This window comes from Aspergillus ruber, assembly GCF_000600275.1.
Source record: "Aspergillus ruber CBS 135680 unplaced genomic scaffold scaffold00006, whole genome shotgun sequence".
NCBI lineage: Eukaryota > Fungi > Ascomycota > Eurotiomycetes > Eurotiales > Aspergillaceae > Aspergillus > Aspergillus ruber.
Genome location: NW_024467302.1, coordinates 145,477 through 167,457, shown reverse-complemented (window position 1 = coordinate 167,457; position 21,981 = coordinate 145,477). Strand labels below are relative to the sequence as shown.

The following is a 21,981-nucleotide window of genomic DNA, read 5'->3' as shown; positions in this document are numbered from 1 at the left end:
ACAATAAATGAAATTCTATACAAACCCAAACCATTTTTCAAATACATAACGCCAATCCTTTTTCAAAAACCAATAAAGAAGGCTAAGTCAACATATCATCCAACTTCTCCCCTAACACGCTCTCAATCTGCTTAACCCACTTCCTCACCTCCCTCTCAACCTCCTCATCCTCGTCCTCCATTAACTCACTAATATATGGCAGCATCTCCGGCAACAGCGCCAACCACTCCTCTCCCAGCGCCTCCGTAAGCGCCTGTTCAGCCTTCAGCGCCGCAACACGCGTATGCGGGTTGTCGCCGCCGGCCTTCTTCTTGTTACTCAGAGCCGAGGAGGGACGCAGATATTGCATGAGGATGGTGTTGATTTCTTTGTGGTTGTCGGTGGAGTCGGCGGCGGTGGCTAGCTCGGTTATGGCGGGGATGGCTTCGGTGTTGATCACGGTTGCCGTGGAGGGAGTTGTTGCGTGCGAGAGTTGGGAGAGCAGGGGGGTGATTATTTGGTTGAGGTGCGAGGGGGATTGCCAGAATTCTGCTTTCGTCAGTAACAGTGTTTTAATGAATTATGTTGGGGAGAGACTTACCGTCTTGGTCATGCTCGAAGGCATGCTGGAGCATGCGCATGGTTGCCAACCAAAGAGGCTTGGAGTTCTTGTCCGTTGGCTTGGCTGTTTGCAAGACAGTGACGATATTCTCGATAATGTAGCTCGCGTAGCCAGTAACAATAGACTGCAACGACCCAAAGAAGACCTGCAAGAATTTGTAGAATGTAGTCAACCGTGCCAGATTACCCTGCGCATCCTTCTTCGACAACCCAGCCGTGGCCCATTCCAGCAGCTTCGTAAACATAGGCCGGAAACTGGTGTCGTTGAGCTTGTAGATCATCTTGATCGTAAGTTCGTTCAGAAGTTCCTCGATCTCGTCGAGATCCGACAGGTCGAAGGAGGACTTGGAGCCGGAGGCGAGTTGTTCGCGCCGGAGGTCGAAGACCTTGAAAAGGACGTTGGAGAGGATAGGGAGGTTCTTCATGATAGAGGACTTAGGGTGCTTTTCAATGGCGAGGCTGAGAGATTCAAGGGTTTCGCGGGTAGCGTCGGGGCCGGCGGCCACGGCTGCAGACCAGTTGCGGTCCATTACGCCGAATGTAGCGGCGACGTCGACCTTTCTGGACATCAAACGAAGCGCTTCTTGGCGACTCTCGTCGCTGCTCTCCTCGATACCGGCTTCAGCAGACTTGAAGGAGAGCAGAAGGACCTTGTCGAGGTGAGAAGCGGAGACCATGAATGGAAGGTGAACAAAGAGTGCCGAGAACAGTGAGAAAACTGCGTCATGCAACCTAAGGTTCTCCTTGCCCTCTTCTAAACTGATCTCGAGCAACGCCAACGAGCGAGTGAGCGTCTCGGGAAGTGCTGGGATCATAGCCTCACCAAGCACCTCAGCCATCGACGCAAGACACAAGACACCCATGATGCGAATCCGGTCGTCTTTCTGACCAATGCATGCTCCACTAGCAACGACCCGTGCGGCGTCGACAACCTTCGAGGGATCCTTGCGGCCGTACTTGTCGGTAATGCGGTCAACGCACGAAACAGCAGCGTGCTTGAGCAGGATATCAGGCGACGACTGGATAATCCGGACCAATGTGGGCAAGAAGTCGAGCATCCGGGTTTGCGAAGCACCGTCGCGCTCGGGGTTCTGGCGCAGACGACCCTCCAAAAGCTGCAGGACCTTGCGGCGGAGGTCGTCGCTGGGGCGCTCGAGAAGGACTTCGATGGTATCCAGGAAGTCGATGAGGGAAAGGGTACCGAAGAGGGCACCCAAGACGTCGCCGCCAGCCAGGCTGACTGGCTTCATGTTCTGTGCGGAATCGCCGATGGACAGGGTCTGCTCCAGGATGCGCGAGAACAGAGCGCGGATTTGTGCAGGGGCGTCGTCTTCCTCCGATGCGAAAGCCTTGGCCATCTTGACCTTGAGGGAAGAGTGCTTGAAGAGGTGGGACAAGTCGCGCAGCAAGTCGACTGCAACCTTTGGTGGTTCACGGCCGTCATCACTGCCGATACCGAGAAGGACCTGGGAGATGCTGGGCTTGGAGGAGAGAGAGTCGGTGACCAAGTTCAAGTATTTGCTGTACGTGGTAAGCTCAACCGTAGGAGTAGCATCTGACACCAGACCAGTCATCAAGGTCAAAACATCCTTGTCTGCGGCGTATCTGTTGGCGAGCATAGCCAGAACAGCGAATAGGAAGTCCTGGGTACCAAGCTTGGTGATCAGAGCGTGGAACAGACGCAAACGACGATGCGAAGGAATATGCTCAAAGGCAGCAGTAAAGCTGAGAAGCAACTCCGAGGTACCAGAAACGATATCACGTTTCTGGTTCCGCAACGACTGGATAAGAGCGGGAACCACCTGGTCAATCGTCTGGTCGATCACGGAAACTGAGTACTCATCATCCTTTCTCAAGACGCTGGATCCCATGAACGTGAAAATCGGCATGACGCTATGGAGGACTAATTCAGGGGCGACAGACGACAGTCCGGCTACAAGAAGAAGGGCGGAGTTCTGAACCTGGGGACTCTCGGTGGTGCGGACACAGTCGACGACTAGGTCAGCGCGAATGACGGAAGTGTCAAACTGCGGCTTGCCGGATTGTCTCGAGCGGTTGACAATGGCCAGGAGGCTTCCGAGTGCCAAGCTGAGTAGGTAGCTCATTCCAGACTGAATCTGCGACTTGAATTGGAGAAGAGCGGCAAGGGTCTGGAACAGGCCGTCTGTTAACTCCGGGTGAGCCTCAGGAGTCGAGCTGTCCACGAGTTCCAAGATGAAGGTCATCTTGTCCATGAGCTTGCTCAGTTCTGCTTCGTTCTTGACGGTCATTGCGACCATGTTGCTCTGGCTTGTGCGTCTTCTCTTGGGGGCGGGTCCGAGTGATTCCACGTCGGTAAGAGAGACAGGAATCTGGTGCAAGAAGTTGAGAAGGATGCTTCCGGGCAGCTCAACGCTGCGGAGGACATCCCTACAGTTGCTGGCAAGAGACTTTTCGCCTGCTGACAGCCCAAGAGAGATCTCGAACAGCTTTTCTGCAGCCTCGAATTGGCGGTCTTCGGGGATCCGCGACCAAATGTTCTTCATGCGGTTAAAGATGGCGACAACCAACGAAGTTCTCGCGGATTCGGATCTGGTGGTCACGTAGGACAAGAGAAGTGTAATAGCATCCTTCTCCTTGGGAGTGACAGTCAGGATGATCTGCTCTTCCACTTCATGGATAGCCAAACGCTCCTTTTCGCAAATGCGTTTGGCATCGGTCTCATTCAAGTCGCGCCACGCTCCCAACACAGGCTGCAATTCCTTGGTACGGGTCGTACCCCCAGTTCTGTCAATGTTGTTGAGTAGCTTGAGCAGGGCAACCTTCGGTGCCAACAGCGGGACGTTAACGGCATGGGAGCAAAGGAAGGTGAAAAGGTTAAGTCGAACAGGCTTCTTGAGATCGGATGAACCCGTGTCTTTGCCAGGAGAGCGTAGTGTGCTCTCCAACACCTTGTTCACATGGCCGGGATCGAGGACATATTCCTCCAAGCCGGGAAGAAAAGCGCGTTCGAAGATCTTATGCATATCGCGACCTGCAATCCATTGGATGTTCTTGGATTTTTCCTGGCCATAGAGGCTATCCTTTGCCCAAATTTTGCCGTCATCCTTCTTGCCCTTCTTGGAGACACCGCTAGCAATAGCCAAAACACCAGCAGTATCCCGGCGGATCCTTTCGGATGGGTCAGCCAGTGCGATGAGCAAGAAAGGCAAAAGCCCTTGCCAATCAAAATCAGACGCCGACTCGAGGACGGACGAGACTGCGCTCAGAGCAGCAACCTTGGTGCCAATTGGATACGGGCCCGTGAATACTCTGATGAAGAACGAGAGGAATCGCGGTGTCTTTGTCGCATTGGATTTGTCAAGGACAGGCAGGTTCGTGAAAGCATCATGTTTCTCCGAGGATCCAGCTGCGAGGGCGAAAGTTTGGACAAGAGTATCGAATAGAGGAACAGATTGAGCAGTCAAGAATGAAGCTCCGTCGGAGGTTTCCTTGGACAAAGATTCAAGGGCTGGCGTGAAGTTGTCCTGCTCTTCCTCTTCTGCATCTCCCATTTCCACATCCTCAATTGCCTTGGGTTCAGGAGCAGATTCGATGACCGTTTGCAAATTGTGCTCCAAAGCGGTCTTGTCGAGAGTAGATTCCGCAATGGCGCGCTGGAAGATCGGTTGAAGGGCCTCGGACTGGCCAAACACTTGCACGATGTCGGAAAGACGAGTCTGGATATCGAGGGGCATTGCGCCATCCTTGTGGGCATTACTTGCAGCATGGAGAACCATCCCCATTCCCTTGCTCATATCGGACCCTTCGAGAAGCTGATTCTGGAAGATGACGGACAGCATATCGAGACGTGCGGAGTCCTTTTGCTTGGTCAAATCCTCCACGCACTTGGCCACAACTCCCAGCAACAGGTTGGACGACGGATACTGAGTTCTAATCTCTGCCAATTCCTTTACCGGGTTATCCAATCGAAGGATTTCCTTGAACACCTTCTTCGGGATGGTTGTGTTGGACCTCTGCTGCGCAAGCACGGCTACGCAGACAAGACCGGAGCTTATAGTTTCCTTTGTCCACGAGCCGACAACCGCATTCATCAGCGTATCGAGAACCTCATCCTGCAAATCAGCTTTCTGTGCCAAAACCACGGTGACCATGTAGCATCCAATGACCAGTTCCGAAACATCCTTCATGGTAAACGCATCGTTTAACACCGGGAGCACCCGCAAAATGATGTCCTCATGCTTTTCCTTTTCGACGCCTCTCCGTCCTGAGCGTGCAGCGTCCAACATTCCGGCAACAGCTTCCGTCATGATACCTGCCCAGAATGACAAAAGTGCATGGTGATGCGCTCGTATCCGGCTCGTTTGGAGAACATAATTGCTCAGGTCTGTAAGAAACGCTCTATTTGTCGTGGCGCTATGCACGAGAGGATGCCGCGGTGGGTTGATCATGCCTCTCTTGTAAGGATTGAGCACTTTGAACGTCGGGGGAAGAGTCTCCGGAAGGATCGACAACAGATTGAGGAAAAGAGGCGTGGTGTGGTAGGGAAGGAAGGTCAAAATAACGGCTCCTGTGTTGTATTCATGAATCCTATACCTGTGTTAGCCGGCCAGCCGGGAGAAATTTGCGCATGAGCATCCTAGAGCTATTGTGATCGTACCGGAATCGTCTGACGAGCCAATCCACGGCCTTGACAGCCGGGCTCAGCAATAATCTCCCTCCAACAAGAGCAAGAAAAGCCTCTATCACAGTATCAAGCTCCTGGTTTTGAGCAGCCGTCATCTCTGTCCGGTCCTCCGCCTTGCTCTGCTCGCTGAAAATCGTGCGCTCGAAGCTGGTATACCGGGAATCCAACTGGCATAATTCCTGGAAACCCTCATAGCAAATTTCGAAGACGGTATCGAAATCTTGCGAGCCAGCGACCTTCCTGTCGAAAATAAGCGATTGCGAATGCGCGAGTCTCTGCGCCTTGAGGTTCAACTGGTTGGTGGACTTAGCCGCAATTTGCGACAGCTGGGCGGCGAGGGAGGAAGCCATCGTGAGGAATTATTTTTATATTATCACAGTAAGTATAAGACGCCCATCCCTCTGCAACAAAAATTCCTCAAATATCCAGGATATCGCAGCGATTGGGCGTTTTAGTTGTTTAGGGAAAGATTTATTTGAAGCTCGGAGTAACTTTTTTTTTCTCCTCCAACCAAAAAGAGCTTCGGAGCGGAGTTTTTCCAGCCAGCGAACGACATCACCGCGTTCTCTCCGATTTGCCCGCGATGGCAGTATGGATTCTGGCCAGGTGAGTATATGTCTTTGCAAAATTCAGTCAGACCTTCAGCCACTTATGGATTCCCAGGACAAGAAGCCCGTCCCTCGTTTTTCCAGCTTTAAATTCCCCCAACCTCCGCCGCCGGAAACTGATCGGCCCTCCGAACGCAGTCGCGAGTCCGCACGGCGAGATGAAAGGTCCCGGCATCATTCCTCGAGGCGTAGAAGCCATCGTGATCGGTCGAGGTCAAGGGAGCATCGTAAAGAACGAAGAGAACATCGCCATTCTCACGGGAGGCATAGCCATCGCGGAGAGGTCGCATCCGAGAGTCGAACCGATTCTAAACCCGTCGTGAAGGAGACTAAGGATGAGGATACCGATCTGTTCGTGATTGATCGCAAAGGCGACAGATACAACCTTATATATGGCACCATACATCGATACAATGTGCCGGCATATCGACGGTTTGGTCGAGGAGGCGTGCTTGGTCTCCCCCGAAATCACAGAATTGATCGTGATACATCGGAGGGAGGCGCATTGGTGATTAGGACGACCGCCGAATTCGCAGACTCGGGAAAGCTGAAGTCAAAGAATATACTCTCGGGATTAAGAAAGCAGAAAGGCAAGCTTCTTCGGGTGCGACCACAGCCGATTTCGGAGTCTACCGCAGACGAGCAAGACTACCTGTCTCTCAACATTTCATCCTATCGAGGGGATAGGGATCATTTAAAGGAACTGGATTCTGACGATGACAAATTCGCATACCGTTCGATACACGGTAAAGCCAAGCCCGAGGAGCATATCGCCAGCGACCTGGAAGCAGTGTCGGATACGGACTCCGAGAACGAAGGGTTCAGGGTGGATCTGAATGAGGAAATCAAGCAGACCAATGCGGATCTGACGCGGAGGACTCAAGGGAACCCTACGGATGTCGGTGCATGGCTCCGGTTAATTGACCATCAAACAGCGGTTCTTTCTGGTGCTGAGGAATCTCGTCCTCTAACCTATGCAGAGCGAACAGGGTTGGCAGACATCAAAATGTCGATATACGAAAAGGCACTGAAACAAATTGGACAACACCCTGGCAGGGAGCGTCTCTTACTAGGTCTGCTGGAAGAGGGCGCAAAATTGTGGGACACCAAGAAGCTTTTGCAGCGATGGCAAACTACGCTGAAGGCAAACTCTCAATTCATCAGCCTCTGGGTTAGATATCTCGACTTTCGCCAAACACAATTTTTAGACTTCACCTATGAACGGTGTTTAGCCACTTTTATCGAGTGTCTGAAACTGAACCAATCCAGTCCTAATGGCCCTGAAAAGGCGTATGTTCAGAACTATCTGTTCCTACGCATGACGCTGTTCATGCGGGAGTCTGGATTCGCAGAGCATGCAGTCGGACTCTGGCAGGGGATTCTTGAATTGACCTTCTTCCGACCGGGAGGGTACACGTTGCAAACTGACCGAGAGAAGGTGCTGCCGGAATTCATGGAATTTTGGGAATCGGAAGTTGCTCGAATCGGTGAACCCGGTGCCAAAGGCTGGAAGAGCGGGAGCAGCGCTGCTATGGATCCAAAAGGACTCTCGACGACACAACCGATTTCTCGAAAATCAGTGTTCAGGTCATGGATAGCATCCGAAAGAGAACGGACTGCGAATGCCCGGCTACCAGCACGTAGTTTGGATGAACTGGAGGACGACGATCCCTATCGTGTGATCATCCCCTCCGACCTCTGGGAGGTTCTATCGATATTCTGGAATCCAACTGCACCGAATCTCGCAGAGGTATTGCTTGATAGTTTCCTATACTTCTGCCACCTCCCCCCCTTAATATCACCAAGCAACATGCAGACAACAAAGCGTTGGGCCGGTGACAACTTTCTGCGAAACGAGTTCATGAGCAGCGCGGAACTTGGACTTGAGGACTGGTTCCCCAGAGAGACCAACACGGACAACTCTACGGCCGCACCATTATCCTTCCCGCATACAAACTTTATCCAGACGGTTGACACTCTCTTTGGGAACCAGAAAACTTGGTTTTCCTTGTTCGACTCATGGGTTAAGGCCGCTGTGAACACGCAGTCCGACGTTGACCCAGAATGGGTCCGCAGAGCCCTTCGACTTTTAGTTGAGGCGAATCCCGCAAAGGATGACCTGGCTGAATATGCACTCGCTTTAGAATTTGCATGCAACATCAAAGAAGCCAAGAAATTCGCGAAATCGCTCTTGAAGAAGAGATCCTCAAACTTACATCTATATAACGCATACGCACTCATGGAGTGCCGATCTGGAAACACTTCGACTGCGGAACACGTTTGGGCGACCACCCTCTCTATGAGCAAGAGCTTTTCGGATCAGGAGAGAATTGACAATGGCCTCCTATGGCGGACATGGTTCTGGGAATGCCTAGAACCTCGTGATATTGCTCGCGCTTCTCACCTTCTGCTTGCTCTTCCTCAGCAGAACGTTGATTTGAAGTTGCTAGCAGAGGCTTCACAGCCAACATTTGGCGCGACAAACCTGCTGAAAATGCACAGTGTAAGTCAACCCCAGTCACCATCAGGGATGCATTCTGATTATTCCCAGTTTCTGTCGGACTCCCAAGAACACGCACTCGCTGCTCGGAAAGCAAGCGTCTATGTAGCCTACACAGACTGCTCAGCTATCCTATCATACCTAACCCATGCACTGAATCTGGAGAAATCTCTCGAGCCCTATAGCGCCGCTTTCACAAGGCTCAGCACTCTCCCAGCCCACGACTCATTCAAATCCTTCACGACTGAACTCCTCCACCAATCCCGCGCAAAACTCCTCTACCACCACATCAGCCAAGGCAACGCCTATAAACCCGCACATATCCGCGCCCTCCTAACAGAAAGCATAGCCCTCCACCCGCACAACACAATCTTCCTCTCCCTATTTGCTTGGAACGAATCCCGCAACCGCATCGAAGAACGCGTCCGCGGTGTCATCCGCGATATCACCACCACTGCGACCACCCAGGCAGCTAAACACAACAACATTCTGAACACTCAAATTCCAATAACATCGCATCTATTCTCCATCTATACCGAACTCAACCGCCCCGTCTACGCAGGCTCAACACTGCACTCGGTCCGTGCAGCATTCGAAAAAGCACTCGCTGATCCAACCCCAGACTCTTCGTACCCTGACCGTCCCACCAACACAAGTAGCATAGGGGCACACTCAAACCTCACCCTCTGGAAACTATACATCCTATTCGAACTCTCGCGGGGTAACGTCAACCGCGCAAAAGCAATCTTCTACCGCGCCGTCCGCGCATGTCCCTGGTCGAAGGAGTTGGTTATGTTGGCGTTTACGCATCTTCGGGCTGATGTTGTTAAACAGCGCCATGGGAATGCAGATACGAGTGGCAAGGTTAAGGTGAAAGAAGAAGGAATGGGATTCGAGGAGTTGAGGAGGGTTTGGAATGTTTTTGTGGAGAAGGAGTTAAGGGTTCATGTTGATATTGAGGGTGTATTGGATGAGATTGTTGTCTGGAGGGAGGAGGGTGGTAACCTGCCGATTGATATGCCGGAGGATGCTGAGAGTGATGAGATGCAGATGTGAACCCGCAATCCTTTCTAGGGCTCTGAGTTCATTCTACTGTCGTGGTATCGCTTTATTGACATCCACAATACGTAACATACAAGATAAACCAGCAAAAATTCCTAAACAAACAATAGAATTCGTCTTTCATAATAACAAATCAACCAAACCCAGAAGGCAGGCAAGCAAACAGCTAAAAGTGCTCCTTCCAAAACTTGAACTTAACCTCCCTACTCGAACATCCCCTCGCTGCCTCACGAATCTCCCTAGCCGCCATATTCGGTCCACAAAAATAAACCCCAATATCCGCCGAACCCCCACGACCCTTCGCACTCCCACTCAGCCCAGACATATACGTCTGATCAACAATTCCATCCCTCATCGCAGTAAACAGTCGTTCAAAATCAGGACGTCCGAAATTCGTCCGACTCCGTAACTCAGTGAGAGGGTCGAGGCCTTGACCTACGGAGTTCAGGTAGATGTTTGCGGTGGTGTCGTCGTCGAGGTGTTGTGTTAGGTATGTGTGGATGCGGAGGAATTCGGCGCTTCCTTGGGATGCGGCTGCGGTGGCAGATTGGGATTCAAGCGAGGAGAGGAGCGCTTGGAACCATTCGAAGGAGGAGGTGTCTTTGCAGACCCAGATGAATTCGACACGGCGGAGGCGGCGGGGTGGATTTGGTGCTGATCTCAAGTGCCAGATATTCTTCAATATGGACGCCCACGGCGTAACACCGATCCCGGTACCGATAAGCACGGCGATTTCATTCTCGAATACATCCTCCGCAGGCGCTCCGTAGGGTCCATCGATGCGCAGTTTCGGCATCATCTGTCCGTTTTGGAGGGCCACTTCGTACATGCCCATTGGATCGAGACCCTCGAGATCTTTTGCCTGCGCGGGACCGCAACCGAGTGCGTCTCCTAGGCTGCGCGTGAAATCGCCGACTTGCCGGATGTGCACACTAATGTAGGGGTCGAACGGGCAGGAGGTGATGGTGAAAGGGTGCCATTGGGTGGAGGAGACTTCGGGGACCTGGAGGAAGAGCCATTGGCCGGCTTTGTAGTTCATGCTTGGTTTGCGAAATTGGATTTCCATTGCGTCTATACCGATCAGAACCGTGGCTTAGAAATTGGGAGATTGGGGGAGGGAACTTACCGTATGGATGGCGGATTACTTTGGTGATCTCGGTTTCTCGTCTGGAGCGGATCTCGCGGTAGAATCTTTCTATGAGGTAGATGCCTCCTCCGACAAGTTCCCACCTCCAGCCTTCATAACCTAGACAGTGGTTCCAGAACTTTTGACCTGCGAATGGCGATATTGGGTTTGTTGTATCCCGTACGAAACAACCAGTGGCATGCGTATATAGAGCGAGCAGGAACGGAACGAATAGGTGATGCATATACCAGAATGTTTCGAAGGACTGTTGCCGAATCTTATGATGCGCAGTCGTATACATTAGCATCATGCATATCAGCATGACATGGCCGGTTATTCCCCCTGCTTGGGTGAAATGGATCTCGACTGCCGATTCAGGTCGAATCTGATGTTTCTCGACGTGGAAGAAGCTGCTATTGTCAGATACCAGCATATCCTATATGACGGTAGGGACTCACTTGACATAGTGAGCCGCAACATGGATAACAGTGAACAACAACATGGCATACGCCACTTGCCGATGGAACCATATTGTTTCGTCAAGCGGCATCCATCGAATTCGAGGCCTAATGTGTTTCAGGATGTTCCGACACATGGGCAGCATTATCAGCGTTGCATCGAGTGAGAGCACGAGAGCTGAGCCTCTCGATATCCAGACAGAGTACTGTAATGTGTTGAGAGCAGATAGCCTCGAGTCTGACGCTTGAATGTGCCTAAAACTTATTAGCCATTGCTAATACTGGAAAGAGGTTGACGCACCATCCGGCGGCGAAGAGAGCAATATGTACACTCCAGAAAAGGGAATAGAATAGTATTTTAGCGGAAGTAAAGTGAGTACCCCAGAAGGGCTGTTCCGTGGTGACAGCCATGATAACGAGGAAGATGTAATGTTGGGTATCTTATGCGACAAAAAAGAGATCGATCATCGACCGGCGATGATAACAGTAATTATCGTATTAGTTGGTCCGTGAGATGTTTGGATATCGTGCTTGTTATGTCGTTCCAGACACAGAGAGTTTCGTCTCCGACCCGACACCCACAAAATAATCGTAAGAAAAAGATAATTGTTGAATCGATATTATCGTACAACGAAGGCCGTCGCCTTCACCAAGAACGGACGCCAACTGCCGGAAATAGCTGTTGGGAAACGTAGGTAGCTTCTGGTCGATTCTTCTCTTCTCCTTTGATTGTAATTCGCGTGCCTAATCTTATTTTGCAAATGCATATGCAATATTTCCTGGCCTTTTATCAGTAGAAAAAAATTGGCAAGTCAGTCGACATCCGGGACCGATTTGATGAGTTGACTAGAATTGCTCATCGCGGAGGTCAAGCCATCATCAAAGAAACCAGAGCAAAGCACAATACGTCAGTAGAGAAAAAAAGAACCGAATGAGGAAGTAGATGAAAGAAGTGAGGTTCTCGAGCGTCCCCGGCAATATGGTTATGGCTGCAGGGGGTCAGGGCGACTATGAGGGGGGATCTGCTATTTACAGCGCCAACGTCCACTGTGGGCAGGAATTACACATCGTTGGATTGACTGGCTGGCGGTGTGCCCTGGGCGTATAAAGTTGTTCCTGCTGGCCTTGTGGATATTGCTCTTCGTATTCTCGGGCCAAGTACAGAGTATTGCTATCGTATGATGTCCTAGCCGGATCAATAGACGAGATCATGGCCTGCTACCTTTAAGGGGAGTGGTCTGTTTCCGATGCGCTACTTGATCGGGCCAGCATTGACAGCCCCCGTATTGATAGTCTCGCCTCTTCTGACTTTGCGAGGCCGCCAACAGGTAGTTCCCAGACTGACATTTTCTCAAGTTCCCATATCCCGGCAACCCCAAAACATAAGACCATGTGGTTCCGGCGTATTTGACCCTTCTGAATCCATCTCCGGCCGTCATTCTGCTTGGCAAATCCATACCCATTCAGCGCATCAAAGGATACGCACGTTAAATGGCCGAGTCGTGATTTGCGCGTGCATTGACTCTGTCTTCGGCCAATTATGTTCATTCTGCAAGCGCCAGTCCCATCACACAGCATTGGCCAATAGTAGCCCATAGCGGGATGTGTATTTTCTTCCGGACGGAGTACAAAATGCCTGCTTGTTTAGCGTGGCCATTGCCAATTAACAAGGTATCCCATGTATTGCCAACATAGCATTATATCAAGCATTCCTTGTTTATATTTTGCTCTCAATTTCCGAGGTTTCATGATTTAACTGCGACATGGTCGGCCGAATGAGTGCGAGAACGTGGAACATTGGCTATTTGGCTCGGCGGTCCTGCAAGACAGACGTATCGTCACACTTAGTCACGGAGGGTCTGAAGAGCTAAACTCAGTTGGAATTGTCGTCACACGTCCGCCGTGGATATTATCTTGAAAGACGGTCAAATCGGATATATCTTCGGATGCTCTGGATCACTATTCGGCCGCTTCACGACATATTTTGTTACCATAGCGGTCCGGAGGGGGAAGACAGACATAAAAATAAAAAGAAAAGCCGACTTCCAATGGTAATCCCCAGGCTCGTCCGCTAGGCCCGTCCCCGAAAGTCTTCCTGCATCACTCCTGGTCGATCACGCCTAGTCGAGTCGCTGTAGCACCCCTCATTCGTCCGGCCAGCCAGCCTGGTCCATAGAAAAGAACTGATAGACGCATTATATACAGCATGCGTCCGAATCGCTTGCTTTCTCCCTCACCCGTGCGCTCGCCCCGGCGACTAAGAACCAATCGCTGGGCTCAAGTGCTTTTGTTGTGAAGAAACTAAGAAAAGAAATATATCTGTATCCCGGTCTGCGCGGTAAAGGTGATTGGTGCGTAGAGCGGTTCGAAGTGAAATCCTCAGCGCCGTTGCAGATGTGCATGGTGAGGAGTCGGGTGTTTTTATCGTGATTCCCCCTCGTTCTTTTTTCCCTTCCTGTTCTTATATTATTATGCCGCTCAACTATACTTTTGTATGACACTTTTTTCGTATGACTATTTGCTATAATACTCGACTTATGAATCTGGTTTCCGAGGGACTCACGCTTGATTCCAGCTGGGACTGGAGGACACCTCTACATTACAAAAGACAGTAATCGACTTCGCAACACTTCGCCGGACGAACGAATATTCAAACCGTTACTATCTATTCCCGATATCCTTTATCCCCAAACACATTTGCGATGGGCAGGCTTATCAAAAACCACTGGGCACGACTGATCATCCTCACAGCAGCAGCCTGTACGTCCACATCCATAAAATTCGCAATCGCGAACACCATCACATACTAACCCATTGTCCTTTCCAGTCCAAATAGGCAGTGCAATCGAAGGCTTCATCTGGCCCAAGATCCTCTGGGACTTTGTGACGAAAAACCTCAACGGCGCCGTAAAACCCGCCCCGATCCTCCAAATCCTCAACCTGCTCATGGGCCTCGTGGGACTAGCATGGGAATGGCCATTGAAGTGTGTCGCGGGGACATTTCCGCACCGCAGTATTGAGACGAGACTTGTTGTTTATCCGTTGAGTGCGATGTTCGCGGCGCTGCTTTATCAGGGGACGCATCCGGCACTTTATTATTTGGTGGGGATGGGGGTTTATTTCTGGGCCTATACGGAGGGGGAGGTATGTATTTGCTCTTTCTCCTTATGAATGGGTGATTCTGACTTGGATAGATTGTGTGCGCTGAGCCGTGGACGCTGCCGAGGAAAATTGTTGCGGTATAGTAGTTGATTTGCACACCCAGATGTCAATGATATATGGTTTTACATGAATTACGATACCAGGCGTTAGATACCCATCTTCAGAGATTTCATTTTCCATCGGTTCGACGAGATTTACAGCAACAGACCAGCTGTAGCAATTTCAATGATTATACCATTCGAGGCAGGCACATATCCCACTAGACTACCATGCGTTTGGCTGCCATATGCTATATCGTGGCCAAAAAAATGTCAGTAAAACCAATCGTCTCGTCCATCCATCCATCACAAATCCAGTACACTATTATTAGATTCCTTCGTCACAATGCGCCACAGAGTAGAAAGTTCGTGCTATATGCTAGACATTAACCGAACTCACATAATCTTAGGGCGCTGGCTAGCACCCTAAGGTATCCTGATTATCCGACTTGGAATTCTAACTTCATCACTTCACTGGTAGGGTTCATATAGCGTTTACTTTGGTGCCGAAGGGTGTTTTATATGCCACCATGTCGAAGTGTGTCGAGGCATGGGTGTGAGGGTCTAATTGGTAATGGATAGTGTTTGAAAGTATTCCCATACTCAACGCGAACGTATCCGCCGACACTGTTTGCCGAAAAGGTCACTTAAGTTACCATCAGGTACACAATGTGGGTAAGCATTGTTGTGACATATGGGGTCTAAGCTTCTGCTGCAGTATCGATAGGAGGGTGTAATAGCGAGAATTAAGAAGAACCTCGCAATCTTCTTCATATTCGTACTCTGTGCATATCTACTTCAATCATACGAGAGCCGGATCTAGACCCTGCAGCAGGGAAAAAGAGACCATCCATGCTGGCGATCTCAGCGAAAGTTCATGATTCAATTTTTATGCTACAAAGCAGAAATTCGATAAGACGCTGTACTATACCCGATATAGTAACTCGCCACCGACACCGGCGACGGCGAATGCCAAAACCGTCCTCCATCTCTTACTACATTTCCTACACTTGCCACACCACACATCTCGCAACAAATGACAGTTGGCGCTCGAAACAGTCGCGGGAATGCAGAATACGGTGACAATGATGTCCCTGTGAATAAAATAACCAGTTTTAACGGCCGATTAAGTCAATACTTTCACAATACGAAGAATGTCGTTGCATCGAGTGGCTTGAGTCTCGCGAAAGAGACTGCGAAGGACACCCTGAAACGGGATTCATCGTCGCAAGAATGTTCCGAAGGTGATCTGCCTATTGATCATGGTTCGTCGCGGTCGAAGCGAAGAAAAGGACTTGCCACAGCGACTCCCACTCCGGAGGAATCTGAGTCTCCTGTACGAATAACTCGCTCGCGCTCAGCTTCTCTACTACAGACACAATCGCCACAGTCATCCCCGAACACCCGTGCCCGATCCACGACCACCGCAAAAGCAACAGCGACAAAGCCAACCAAACGCGGCCGCGGCTCCCGCACCCCCTCCCAAGCACCCGTCTCACACTCCCTCCTCCGCGACACAATCCCGCTTAACCTAACCCTCCTCCTCGTGGGCGTAAACCCGGGCATCTTAACCGGCACGACGGGCCACGCCTACGCCCATCCCTCGAACCTCTTCTGGAAACTCCTGCACTGGTCCCGGATAACGGATATCCGGCATCCACCATCCGACACCTACCGGTTACCAGAATTGTACAACATTGGGAATACGAATATCGTTGAACGACCAACTAGGGATGCGAGTATGTTGAGTAAAGCGGAAATGGACGCTGGTGTGCCCGTTCTCGAAGTCAAGGTTGCCACGAAAAAGCCCGAAGTTGTTTGTTTGGTTGGCAAGAGTATCTGGGAGGCTGTGTGGAGGGTACGACATGGACGGGGGATAAAGAAGGAGGAGTTTAAGTATGGTTGGCAGGGTGTAGAGGAGAATATGGGAGTTTGTGAGGGGTGGGGTGGGGCGAGGGTGTTTGTGGCTACGACAACGAGTGGGTTGGCTGCTGGGATGAGCATTGGGGAGAAGAGGGCTGTTTGGGACCAGCTTGGGGGGTGGGTTGTTAAGAGGAGGGAAGAGCGGGCTTCTGAAGAGAAGGGTTGCGGGTTGTATAGTACGGACTAGACTTACATAGACATGTCTAGACTATGGTTCTATAGACATACGTACTTGTTTTTCTGGACAGCTCGAAGGCTTTCCCTTTCCGTTTTAGTGCTCACCCCTCGCCGCTTTCTGCTCACTGCATAGACCTGAGCATGCCCTGAGCAGCCTGGGCTGATCACTGAGTAGGGGACTGAGCAGAGGGTTGAGTAGCCTAAGATAGCATCGTATTCCTTCCTTGCAACCGTGCTTTGTCTGTTGTCTCATACTATTCAAATACTTACTATTCATTGTAAGTCCGTGAGAACTCATTATTCTTTTCTTTTCTACTTGTGTCGACTTTTGATATACATTACTCTATCAAGTACTGTGTCGCGGAGCATGGACGCTCGCTAGCTGTATAGCATGTTTGACTATTTTGGCCTGTTTGGGGTAGAGCATTCACTGAGCATCGCTTTAAAACCCTCGCACACACTAGATAGCTCGTCGCCGGCAGGCTGTCACGGGCTCGGTAGCAAGTAGATAAAACGAATGATATTCATATATAAACTAACTGGTAGCCATATCTGAAGAAGAAAAGGAAAGAGAAAGGCTTATCTAGATAAAGAGGTTTATAGAGGTTGTGTGGTCTCGCTAAGCAGCCGTTTATCTTAATTGCTCGCATGGCATCGTTTACCATGTTGATGATGTTTGTCAACAACGGCGCTGTGCTGAGCCGTCACATAAACGCCGCAGATGACAATGCAGGGAAAGTCCAATATCAGACTGGCTGCCTCCATTTCAAAGCACAATGCTCTAGTCTCCAACCTAAGCTGCTCCCTTGTTGTCACAGGCTGCGCCTGTCGCATAAGCGGTATGATCAGTAATGGGAGCTGCACGGCGTACACATGTATGTTAGCTGTCCGGTCGGACATTCTTCCTTCTTCAACGAAATCTCTTGTGTTATAGCTAGTTATTGGCACTGCGGGCTCTAACACTGATGTGGTTCCATATTGTCCTGCAGGTAGGCAGGCAATCATGATGTGGTGTTTGCCAATTCAACCCAATGTGTAGATTAAGTTGCATTCGGGTCGGGTAGGGTAGAGAAACGGACATCTTAGTCCCAACCCGCGTGTCACCTCCCGCCGGGAAAGGTCGGGAATTTCCCATAATTCCCAAAGATCGAGGCGCTAGCCATTTATGGATGCACTAAGCTAACCACAGTTAGAATTGGGATGTGGGAATTTCCCGTTCCCATTACTCCCAACCCGCCTGCCTTATTGTAGCCTTGTGGTTTCGATGCAAATACACCACCGCGTTATATCTATGATCAGCGATCCTCTTGTCCTGAAAAAATATATATATAAAATAAAGTGGGCTCCTCTCTATTTACTGATATTTTTTAAATCGTTTTTTGGTGGCAGGTGCTGCAGTGAAAAATCAAAAATACTTGATACAGGAAATTACGGCTCCGTCACAACGATATATACATATATCTTGGACAAGGTTACTGCACAACCTATAGATATGGCCCAAAAAAGTTCATCAAGGGCATGTTCTAACAGTGACTATGTCAAGAATAATAATTGAATCTTGAACTCAACACTTGATAATCTAAAATAAGAATCATTGGCAACGTTAATGAATATTTACTGAGCTGATAGTAGCCTCCTAACTCGATGGTTGAGGTTTCCTTGTAGCTTGAAGAGGTTCCCCCGGATAATTACATAACCACGGCCAACCAATCAAAAATCAGCCCCGCACGAGGAACTCATCTAAGTATTGTATTCTGACCATGGTTAAATTAAGTATTGTAATAGTATGTAATGGGAAGTTCGGGAACATGAGTTATTCTCATTTCCCACATTTCCCAACCCGACCCTTCCCTAGGGGAGTAAACGGGAACTGCGGGAAATCCCAATCTTCCCCTTTCCCACTGCGGAAATTGAGGATTGGTCCCAATTCCCTACCCTATGCGGGATGGGAAGGGTTGGGAACGGGAATTGCGGGTTGGGAATGACACTCTACGCCCGCGTGATTTCAGCAGATGCTCAGCCTTATGCGGGACACGAAGTGCAGCAGTGGGGCGACATAAGAATGAATTTAGAACCATGATTGGCAGGAGCTGTCTATGCCCATGTCACCAGCAAGAGAAACAAACATTACTATCTTAGTCCTGGCTCGCATTCATCGCTGGCCTCATTTATTGCTCAATAGGTGTAAGTGACTCGGTGTTTGAAGTCGAAGCATAACAGATCGTTGACTTCTGTATAGAGGTGCGCGCATACACCGTGCATACAATTAGTCGGGGCTCTCGCCCGCTGGAAAAGCCCCAGTCTCTCCCTCCGCATGGTGCTGTAACTGCGTGCCAGAGATCGTTGATGCTGAGCAGTATGACAAACCAGGCGCTCCTTCCGGCTGTGCCTGGACATACAGTATGGGAACGGGCACTCATATTTTTGGGTCATCATTTGGATAGATGGACTGGAGTTCGGAGGTTAACCATTAGTATTGTAAAACGAGGACCTGTGAATCCCCTGTTTCAGTTAGTTTTGCCGTTTCTGGTATAGCCTCCCGATACACCGTACTGTAAACGCTGCCCGCCTGGCCTCCAATATAAAAGAGCCCTCCCTCACTGTTCTGACTTCGTCTCCTCCCAAATCTTTTTCTCTTGCCAAACTCCCTCCCATATTCTGCACTCACCCATATTCCTGGCCATTTGAACTCCGCCACCCCCTTTCCTTTTTTTTTTTTTTTTTTTTTCGGAAACTGCGGCTGCATCGTCCAGGGAGTTTATTATTATTATTCATACACGCATCTGTCAGCCCTGTAGGCCGAGTGGCGGCAAGTCCTGCGGAGCGGCCGGGTAAGCCGCCGTAATGGTAGTCTATGTACATCGTCGCCTTTATACACATATCCTGATATCTTATTCCGCATGTTGTATGTCCCGTGCTGCTGGTTTTGTGCTGCTGTTCCCATGGCCACGAAGGTCCATGGGCTTGTTGGATACTGTCTCGTTTCCGTCCCTACTTTTGCAAGCGTTTAACCTTGACTGCGCTATACTGCCGGTTGTTTCCTGTCCGTTGCTGTGACTCGGTATGTGGCTGGTAAAGCCTGAAACTGGCTTAGGAGGCCTGTCTCAAGCATGAAACGCACTGCCTTCGGTACCAGGTCTGGCCGTGTTAGGTAGGCCCGGTAATCTAGCTCCCGCCTTGACCCTTGTGTAAGATGGCGCATCCGGGGTCCTGCCTGGTTTGTACAGTGGAGGAGAACGTGGCGTGTATCTTGGAGGCCACGTCCGCAAGAGCATTCGGTTGATTCAACAGCCTTAAAGGTACCAAGATAACTGGCCAGCGCAATCTTCCCAGTTTGCATTTGAATGAGGACTGATGTAGCGGCTCTCCGTAGGCCTTGGTATAGCTGCATTTGTGCTTTTGAGGGTTCTTTCCATAAACGACGGAGGGAGTTCCCGCGGGTGGAAGCAGCCCATTCAGTCTTCCATGCATTGGCTGCTTCTATGCGGAGGATCCTTCGGGTGCTAGCCATGAGAGTGAGCTCCTCGGGGCCATTGGATGCTGGAGAATTAGCAGCTTCTTTTGCAAGAGCATCAGCATACTCATTGCCGTAGATGCCTTCATGACCAGGGAGCCAGTACAGCTGTATATTCCAGCCGCGTTCCTGTAGCTGAGATGTGGTCTGTGTGATTTCTCGCAGGATATATTGGCCAGAAGACCTTCCTGGGACTGAGCACGCTTGGATTGCCGCTTGGTTGTCTGTAAAGATGATTGCTGTATAGGCCTTTCGGGAGCGCTGGGACGCTAGTTCACCCATATTGCATATTTGGGTGAGGGCCATTTCTATGCCTCGTAATTCCGCTGCATATACCGTGTGGGTAGCTGAGGAGCCAATGCGAACTGCCTGGCGCCCCAGAGATGAAACTACTGCTGCTCCAACTCCCTGTTCTGTCAAGCTGCCGTCTGTGTACGCGACAATGTCGGCGCCACTGTGTACAGTGGTCTTGTGAGCTTCTAGAGCAGCTTCCCGAGTTTCTGCCACATGGGATTTCAGATCAGAAAAGCCGATGTAAAAACTGTGAAACGGACTGCAGAGACGGTGTCCGTGGACAATGAGACGGTTGAGTGGGACTGTCAGGACTATGTGCTGGACATTCTTGACAATTTGGAAGACGAATTTATTTTGGACCGTGATGATGAGGACTATCGCGATGCCAGAGAAATACTGAGGGAAAAGAGGGGAGCAATTTTGTAATGATACATTCGCAAGCGCAAGATACTAAATCTTGTTTCGGTGTCACATACTCCTAGTCTCTCGCACCTGATCTAAGAGCCACCAATGAGTATAGCGTTTCGACGAATTACAATCAGGAAGAAACAAAAACCAGTCGTTGTCCTCGCACGACGACAAGCAATTGGTGCACCTAACAGCTTCATAATAGTCTGGGTAAAAGCCACTGTACTCCCAATCAAGAATGCCGGTAACGACACATCGATTACGGTCGACGATCTCTACCGTAATATTATCCGGCCGAAGATCACCGTGCGTAAAAACAATATTTGGAGGAGAGGATAAGCATGGGGAAAGCTGGCGAAGCAACTCTACGAATACCAAACCGCCAGGGCGAGAACTCGAGAACATGAAATCCTCGAATTCACCAAGTGTTTTGATTGGTTTGTCACTCCGCCGAAGGTGCCTTCTGGCATCTTTGCAGCCTTCACCGGCCACTCCTCCAAGAGGACGCCCATCTACATAGGGCAACGATCTTAATTTTGTCAAAATAGTCTCCAACTGATCCCTGACCGAAGCTTTCTGGTCACTGTCCAGGACCTGCCATACCTCTCCAAGGGACGTCGATGGCTTGTGAGTCAGAAAGACAAGTGATATTCCACTCATTTGCACGCATCCTAGAGGCCTCGGAGCCGGACAATCTGGTATATGTTGCTCGAGATATTGCAAAGTCGTGTACTCAGTGTAATCATCTATATCCCGCACCGCTTTAACAACAATGTCCGCAGCACACTTGAAAACCATCTTGTGAAGTGGAAATGGGGCCTTCCATAGAACCTCGCTCGCCTGCATGACTTCAAACAAACGTTGAGAAAGGCAATTTGGTAAAGGTTCTGCAGTCTTGGAGATGTCTTCCACAAGTCTCAGCACCTCTCGAGACAGAGGAAATAATATATGCACAGTATCTGACGGGTTGAGGGATTCTCGTATTTCTTCTTCCTTGAGCTTCGTAGACCTTTGAGATCCATTGCTGGATATCTCTAACAAGGGACGATTGTCAATTTATGGAACCAATATTTCCTTCATTTTACTTACCAAGGACCTCTTTGCTAGTTTGCATTCTGATCAGGCGGCCGGTGTAATCGATAGGCATTTGTGTGGTCAAATCAATCTCTGGATCTTGACTGACGGCAGCTTGTAGCTTTCTCAATGTATGAGCATTGAATTTTGCAAAGGTGCTCTACCTCATTGCCTGTATAGCTCTTCAACAGCATGCATATGAAGAGAGAGATGCACTGGCAACCAATCACTCTGACATTAAGTACTTTTTTAAGGCCACTTGAGTGGAGCAAGCCTAAGATGAGTACTGCTTCGGTGACCATTGGTTCCAGTTGTGTTAAATGTGTTCCTAGGAATAATAAAGCCAAATTTTTTTATGAAAGATTTAATCA

General features: G+C 50.0%; 7 protein-coding genes across 7 annotated transcripts; 3 read left to right on the top strand and 4 right to left on the bottom strand.

Annotated features, from left to right (window-relative positions):
* Positions 1 to 82: 82 nt before the first annotated feature.
* utp10 (snoRNA-binding rRNA-processing protein UTP10) lies at positions 83 to 5,616 on the bottom strand (the record flags this gene model as incomplete). Its single annotated transcript, XM_040783953.1, has 3 exons — positions 83 to 531; positions 581 to 5,169; positions 5,240 to 5,616. The coding sequence occupies 3 exons, from the start codon at positions 5,614 to 5,616 to the stop codon at positions 83 to 85; spliced, it is 5,415 nt and encodes a 1,804-aa protein (XP_040640786.1).
* A 274-nt stretch (positions 5,617 to 5,890) lies between these two features.
* On the top strand, positions 5,891 to 9,754 carry EURHEDRAFT_474268 (uncharacterized protein). The gene is made up of 2 exons (XM_040785379.1): positions 5,891 to 8,377; positions 8,426 to 9,754. Exons 1-2 carry the CDS (start codon positions 5,918 to 5,920, stop codon positions 9,428 to 9,430), a joined length of 3,465 nt encoding a protein of 1,154 aa, XP_040640785.1. The 5' UTR covers positions 5,891 to 5,917; the 3' UTR covers positions 9,431 to 9,754.
* Positions 9,603 to 11,431, bottom strand: EURHEDRAFT_400863 (putative NADPH oxidase (NoxA); the record flags this gene model as incomplete). Its single annotated transcript, XM_040780040.1, has 4 exons — positions 9,603 to 10,507; positions 10,563 to 10,972; positions 11,021 to 11,275; positions 11,322 to 11,431. 4 exons carry the CDS (start codon positions 11,429 to 11,431, stop codon positions 9,603 to 9,605), a joined length of 1,680 nt encoding a protein of 559 aa, XP_040640784.1.
* Positions 11,432 to 13,722: 2,291 nt separating this feature from the next.
* Positions 13,723 to 14,265, top strand: EURHEDRAFT_451431 (uncharacterized protein; the record flags this gene model as incomplete). Its single annotated transcript, XM_040783951.1, has 3 exons — positions 13,723 to 13,780; positions 13,848 to 14,164; positions 14,215 to 14,265. The coding sequence occupies 3 exons, from the start codon at positions 13,723 to 13,725 to the stop codon at positions 14,263 to 14,265; spliced, it is 426 nt and encodes a 141-aa protein (XP_040640783.1).
* Positions 14,266 to 15,176: 911 nt separating this feature from the next.
* EURHEDRAFT_410133 (mismatch-specific DNA-glycosylase) lies at positions 15,177 to 16,557 on the top strand. The gene has a single exon (XM_040781292.1). It carries the CDS (start codon positions 15,257 to 15,259, stop codon positions 16,328 to 16,330), a length of 1,074 nt encoding a protein of 357 aa, XP_040640782.1. The 5' UTR covers positions 15,177 to 15,256; the 3' UTR covers positions 16,331 to 16,557.
* A 339-nt stretch (positions 16,558 to 16,896) lies between these two features.
* Positions 16,897 to 17,348, bottom strand: EURHEDRAFT_410132 (uncharacterized protein). The gene has a single exon (XM_040781291.1). It carries the CDS (start codon positions 17,323 to 17,325, stop codon positions 16,957 to 16,959), a length of 369 nt encoding a protein of 122 aa, XP_040640781.1. The 5' UTR covers positions 17,326 to 17,348; the 3' UTR covers positions 16,897 to 16,956.
* Positions 17,349 to 20,596: 3,248 nt separating this feature from the next.
* Positions 20,597 to 21,912, bottom strand: EURHEDRAFT_551190 (aminoglycoside phosphotransferase family protein; the record flags this gene model as incomplete). Its single annotated transcript, XM_040787531.1, has 3 exons — positions 20,597 to 21,570; positions 21,626 to 21,770; positions 21,856 to 21,912. The coding sequence occupies 3 exons, from the start codon at positions 21,910 to 21,912 to the stop codon at positions 20,597 to 20,599; spliced, it is 1,176 nt and encodes a 391-aa protein (XP_040640780.1).
* Between the last annotated feature and the right edge of the window lie 69 nt (positions 21,913 to 21,981).

What these genes read in the sequence shown, in the direction of transcription:
- EURHEDRAFT_410133 (XM_040781292.1), top strand. Translation starts at nt 15,257, where the DNA reads ATGACAGTTGGCGCTCGAAACAGTCGCGGGAATGCAGAATACGGTGAC.
- EURHEDRAFT_474268 (XM_040785379.1), top strand. Translation starts at nt 5,918, where the DNA reads ATGGATTCCCAGGACAAGAAGCCCGTCCCTCGTTTTTCCAGCTTTAAA. An exon ending in ACCTGCTGAAAATGCACAGT is followed by an intron (nt 8,378 to 8,425) that starts GTAAGTCAACCC and finishes GATTATTCCCAG; the next exon opens with TTTCTGTCGGACTCCCAAGA.
- EURHEDRAFT_410132 (XM_040781291.1), bottom strand. Translation starts at nt 17,325, where the DNA reads ATGATTGCCTGCCTACCTGCAGGACAATATGGAACCACATCAGTGTTA.